Source organism: Ornithorhynchus anatinus, chromosome 5, assembly GCF_004115215.2.
Source record: "Ornithorhynchus anatinus isolate Pmale09 chromosome 5, mOrnAna1.pri.v4, whole genome shotgun sequence".
In the NCBI taxonomy this organism is placed as follows: domain Eukaryota; kingdom Metazoa; phylum Chordata; class Mammalia; order Monotremata; family Ornithorhynchidae; genus Ornithorhynchus; species Ornithorhynchus anatinus.
The window spans coordinates 29,726,685-29,732,684 of NC_041732.1; the positions used below are offsets into that span (position 1 = coordinate 29,726,685).

Genomic DNA, 6,000 nt, shown 5'->3' on the forward strand with positions numbered 1-6,000 from the left:
GTGGCCCCGAAAACACGTATTTCTGGTTTGGGTCTAGAGTGGGTGCCAGGGAAGCAGAGCCACCTAAAACTGCCACTCTGCACACTATCATCCTGAGATGACAAATCCCAAGAGGACACTGGGCTTCATGACCTCCGTCATTCCATCCCCAAGAGCATGTGTAAGATGTGATGTAAGGGAGAAAACCTGAAAACAACAACAACCACCAAAAAACACCTCATGACAGAAAAGCTACTCCAGAGCCAGTCTCTGACCCCTGAAAGGAAGATTTTGTCAGTACACTGAGCAGCAAAGGGCTTGGGGTACTTGTGTTATCTAAGGGAAGCCAGTTGAAGCTGAACCTTCTTTTAGAGAATAATTTGATGTATTTTTCATGTGCAGAAAAATAGAGAGTTTAATTTAAACATAAAATGCAATATTCCACCCCTCCTTTTTTTTTCCAGATTACTCACTGACTAGTGCAGACCTGTCTGCCTTGCAGGGGTTTAACTCCCCAGGAATGCTGTCTTTAGGACAGGTATCTGCATGGCAACAACACCATTTAGGACAAGCAGCTCTCGGATCACTTGTGTAAGTAACTCATAAACTACTTGTGGGATAGGAAATTTTATCAAGCCTCACCTATCTCGATTCTGAGCAGGTTTGGCTACTTTATGAATAATTGGGTCCCAGAAAGTAATCTGTAGGATGCAGGTTTTGAGAGAAGAATTTCTGGGCTTAAGTATTTTCCTCACACATCCGAGTTGAGCGAGATAACTGAAATTACTACAGCCATGTGCTGTGTTGCTGGCAAAAAACTACCCTCCAAAACTGTTATTGGAAAACCTCCCTCCTACACTTTATGGTTTTTTTGTCTTTTTTTTTTAAAAAAAAAAAGGTTATTGCTTTCTTAGAGATTACAGAATCACCCAACAGTAATATTCGAGTGTCTAAGGAGCTGAGATCATTCAAATGACCCTGACCAATTCGACTCAACCTCTCTAGGCTTATTGGGTGTACTGGGTTTCTGAGGATACCAGGTGCTTTAAAAATCTTCAGGCAACCAGAACTGGGACCTGACCCAGTTCTGGCGATTCCCTGGTTAGTCCCTCTCTACAGACTCAGACTCTAAATTTCCGGGATGTCCACCGACAGGTGGGCACATTAAGACGGGGTCATTTTATTCAACTTTTTTTTTCCCTTTCAGTGCTGGAGGGCAATTATCTCAGGGTTCCAATTTATCCATCAATACCAATCAGAACATCAACATAAAGTCTGAACCAATTTCACCTCCCCGGGATCGCATGACCCCATCTGGATTCCCTCAGCAACAACAGCAGCAGCAACAGCAGCAGCAGCAGCAGCAGCAGCAGCAGCAGCAACCACAGCAGCAGCAGTCGTCCCGGCAAGAAATCGGACGCTCCCCTGTTGACAGTCTCAGTAGTTCCAGTAGTTCTTACGACGGCAGTGATCGCGAGGATCCGAGAAGCGACTTCCATTCTCCGATTGGGCTGGGAAGACCCCCAAACACCGAGGACAGAGAAAGCCCTTCAGTAAAGCGAATGAGGATGGACACATGGGTGACATAAAGCTACCTGTGTTGCTGTTTTTATTTTGTGTTATTGCAATGAACTGTCCTACATATCTAAATTTATAAATAAGGACATGAGTTAAATATATTTATATGTATATGCATACATATATTTCTCTTTACTTATATATGTATGTGTGTGGGTGTGTGTGTGTGGGCGTGTGTGAGCGTGTGCGTGACATACACAGAATCAGGCACTTATTGCAAACTCCTTGTATATCTGCAGATGTCCTATGGTAAAAACAAAGAACCCTGTAGGCAATGGTCTAGTCTGGCACTTTCTTGGACTTTCTGTTTATTAATATAACCAGTTTTTGCAGAGAAACATTGTACCCATATATATCCTACCACACTAGCTTGCAGAAACCTAGAGGGCTTCGCCTGTAGTAATGTCCCCTATGTGTTTATTCAAACTGTGTGGTTACGTGTAGTTGATTAAGAAAAATGCTTTGTAGCAGCAGAGCAGTAGAAAAGCAGGAAAAAGAAAGCAATACTGTACATAAAATGTCATTTATATTACCCAACTCGGCATGGGTCTCTATTGCAAAGGGGTGCATGGGAAGGGCTGATGCTATTAAAAAAAAAACAAACAAACACACATACCGGTTTTGCACGTGCAAAAATGTATCGGGTCAAAGAAGTGATCTTTAGCTAATAAAATGAGAGACATAGAAAACACGCATGAAATATTCAGAAAAATATTAGCCTAGAAAATAGAGCATTAAATTAAAATTAATATATTAAGTTATAATTGGAATATGTTTGAAAAGTTTCTTTTTACATTCATACCTTTAAAAAAGAGAAACTGATTTTAGCTCATGTATATTTTATATTAAAGAAAACAATACCCTTATGAATTGATGACTATATAAAGTTATATACAGTACTTTTGAACACATTCTGCTATGAATTATTTATATAAGCCAAAGCTGTATGTTGTAGCTTTTTTTGTAGAGTATAGTTTTATCTTCTTGTTTTGATTTTTTAATTTTGCTTTCAGAGGGAAAAAAAAAACTTGCAGGCGGAACCTTGGAAAAAAAAAGCCATGAACACTTATTATTCTATATGTAAATTAAAATTTGAGCCAAAATCTTTTTGTGTATATAGCATCTTAAATATATTATCACCTTTGGTGTAAGTACCTATGTATTGTACGGTCACCAGATTAAAAAGTATATTTTTGTGGATTGCCGCCAACTTGAAAAAAACGGCGAGGTCCTTATTAAGTAGAGTATTCACTGTTTAATATTTACTATTTTGTTAAATATACTGTACTTTCTTTGGATTTTAATTATTATTAATATTATCCCAATTTTTCAGAGGGTTGTATAAGGGGGGGGTTCTCCCCCCCTCACTGGTGGTGAATGTGTGATGTTAAATTGTAATCTCTGTGCTGTATGGTTAAGCTTCATTATACATTTTATATATATGTATATAAATAGCAAAGTGACAAAAATCTGGTGTTAAGTTCATCCTGCATAAATATAAAATGTGTTGTAACAGATTTTAAAAGGCAGTATTTAAAACTTGCCTTTTGTAAGAAAAAAATCAGTGGAAAAAGTTGACCTAATTGAATTCATATTAGAGAAAGTGGTAACACATCAGGTGATCAAATGGTTTTTCTAAGTGGTAAAAAATTTAAGGGAAAATGTTTATTTTGGAAATAAATCTGTTCCTCAAGAAGTTGAGGACAATTCAAATGGGAGATGCTATTTAATAATTCCAATTATAAGCATTAGTCTCCAGCAGAAATCAACTGGAATAGATCTCTTTCTGGTGCAATCCATTGTGTGGGCTGTGGAGTTTTAGAAGCAGTGCAATCCACATACCTAAGGTAGATGAAAAGCAGGTAGTAGAAACTCAGTAAGCCAACTGAGATGAAAGGATGTGCCAAGATTCCATATCTGAAATGCTCCGCAGCTGTTCTCCTCTGTGCTTAAAAGTAGGGCGTCTTTAAAAATAAATAAATCATTTTTTAGTTAGCACTCAGCAACAATCCCCAAATTTTACTTAAGATATTTTTTCCTTTCAAATGACTTTCTTCCGCCATTTCCTTTTTAAACCATCCCAACTGACCTTCTAATGTCAACAGCCAAATCATGACATCGTAGGTCCTGAGCGTGGAATCATCCTATGGTGTTTCCAGATGTGAAGATGAATCCCCCAGAGCGCCATAGCCAGGTGGCGGTTGCGGTCAGTCGATCATATTTATTGAGCGCTTACTGTGTGCAGAGCACTGTACTAAGTACTTGGGAGAGTACAATATAACAATAAACAGACACATTCCCTGCTCACAGGCATGTGCAGTCTAGAGCAACTGCCTTTTACTGCAGGCCCAAACACCCTACCAGCCCTATTTCCTTGCCCAGTCACAGACAAGTAGCAGAAAACTCATGTTCAGCAGTCGGCCCCTGCTTGGACCATGTGTGATGGCACTGGATCCTGACAGTTAACGTTAATATGGCCCAAAAGATCTTGCACTCTGATCACAGAGGCATCAGGCGACTGCCCTCGATCACAAAATTACTGGAAGCATACTTGACTTCCTGAACTCCTCACATGTTCACTTTTTACATGGTGTCTACCTAGCAAAGGTGTCCAAAACTGAATTTCCAAGATAATTTTTACTTCCTTGCCACTTAATAGACCCTTTATAACGCTGGAAGTGTTAAGTGATTCTTTCATTATTATTTATGCATGTTCATGAACTTTTGCTGTACATTGAATAGGAGTTATGCATTCACATTTACTGTCTATTTTCTTGTGTGCCTTATGAGATGGCTTTGCTGACTGTATCTCAATAGTCTTTATTTCTATGCAGGTTTATAAAGTAAAACAGTTACTGTTTTCTAAAATGTTACAAAGGCTCAGAGTTTGTATTGAAATCACATTAATGAAGTTAAAACTTGTTTGGTTTGTAGGAATTAAATATCAGACTGTTAAACTCTCTCCCATGAACCCTGTGTGAAACTGAATTCCAACCGATAAGCTTTCAGAAGCATCCCATTTCTCGCATACATGCAAACGTACATACAATGGAAACTGATTTTTAATGAGAATAACACTAATAGTGTAACTTTGAAGAACATTTTTTGAGATGTTAAAGTATTTTATATAAGGCACCATGCAGAAAATCATTTCAGTAATTAAAATAGAATATTTCTTTGATCTACAAAAGAAATGAACAAATTGCACTGATTAAAGTTTACCAATAAACATCCTTTTAGCTATGTTAAAAACTAAAACCCATTGTATACATATTGTCAAAATAAATCGAATCTCCATCTTTTGAGCTCTAATTAAATGCAGAGTATTACCGAATATCAGGGGTTTGTTATAAAAGAATATGTTTTAGCATTTCCTTTAACCGTAAAGGACACTAACGCGTCAGATACTTTCCGGTTTAACTGTCATGCGCACAAGAAATACATAGTAAATAAGGAACCTAAAAACTCCTGGCATTGATCATGAGAAGAATAGATGATTAGAATGTGAAAGAAAGATTTACAAATGTAAGACGTTTATTTCTCTGTAGAAACTTTCTTCACTTTGCTGTGCAAGAAGACACTGCTTTGCTATATTTAAAATGGCTTTTTTAAAAGAGATTTATGTATTTGGTAAATGTTTGTAGTCAACAGTTCACACAAGAAGCTGTTCACGGTTTGATAACGTAAAACCGTTTGGCGGCACAAGCTGGACTTTGTTGCCATCCTTGAGATGAACCTTTTAAGAAAAATAAGCGAATCTCAATTTTTCCCTGAATGTGTTGTTTTTTCTTCATTATACAATAAATATTCTAGTGAACTTTTTATCAAATGGTTAAGAAAATGCTAGAGGTTGTTGTAAAATATTTGTATCCTGCATTCACTAAAGTAAAGATATACTTGCTTTTACTGTGTACTCTGGACTCCCTCATATTTGCCTAGACTTTCGCTTGCTGGTCATTGCTTCTCTGAGCACTACTATGCTTCACTCTCTGGTGTCTTAATTACTAGAGTCCACTTTCTTCAAGATCTTTCCTTAGTGGAACATCTCCTACATAGACCGAATGCACCTTGTGGGACAGTGATTGTCTCCCACCTAAATTAACTTGTATTTATCCCAGGACTTAGAATGATGCTGTAACAAATACAATGATAATAATAATAATTACCAATGATAGAAAAAACCACCAGTACTACCACACGGAGAAGCAGTGGGGTCTAATGGAAGGAGCAAGGGCCTGGGAGTCGGAGGAACTGGTTTTAATCTCCACTCTGCCACCTGCCTGCTGTGTGACCTGGGGAAAGTCACTTAACTTCTGTACCTCAGCTTCCTCATCTGTAAAATAGGGAAGAAATACCTGTCCCTCCTCCCACTTAGACTGTGAGCTCCACGTGAAACAGGGACTAACGAAATTGTCTCATATCTACTCCAGTGCTTAGCTTAAC

At 38.0% G+C, this 6,000-nt stretch overlaps 1 protein-coding gene across 5 annotated transcripts in view; it reads left to right on the top strand.

The window, feature by feature from the left end:
* Nucleotides 1-5,470, top strand: part of MEF2A (myocyte enhancer factor 2A) — a 176,794-nt gene extending 171,324 nt beyond the window's left edge. For all 5 annotated transcript variants that reach the window (XM_029064413.2, XM_029064416.2, XM_029064415.2 and 2 more), the window contains 2 exons: nucleotides 444-570; nucleotides 1,187-5,470. In XM_029064413.2, coding sequence (XP_028920246.1) covers nucleotides 444-570; nucleotides 1,187-1,568 — 509 coding nt within the window. In that variant the 3' untranslated portion in view covers nucleotides 1,569-5,470. The remainder of the gene's footprint in view (nucleotides 1-443; nucleotides 571-1,186) is intronic.
* The last annotated feature ends 530 nt before the right edge of the window (nucleotides 5,471-6,000 follow it).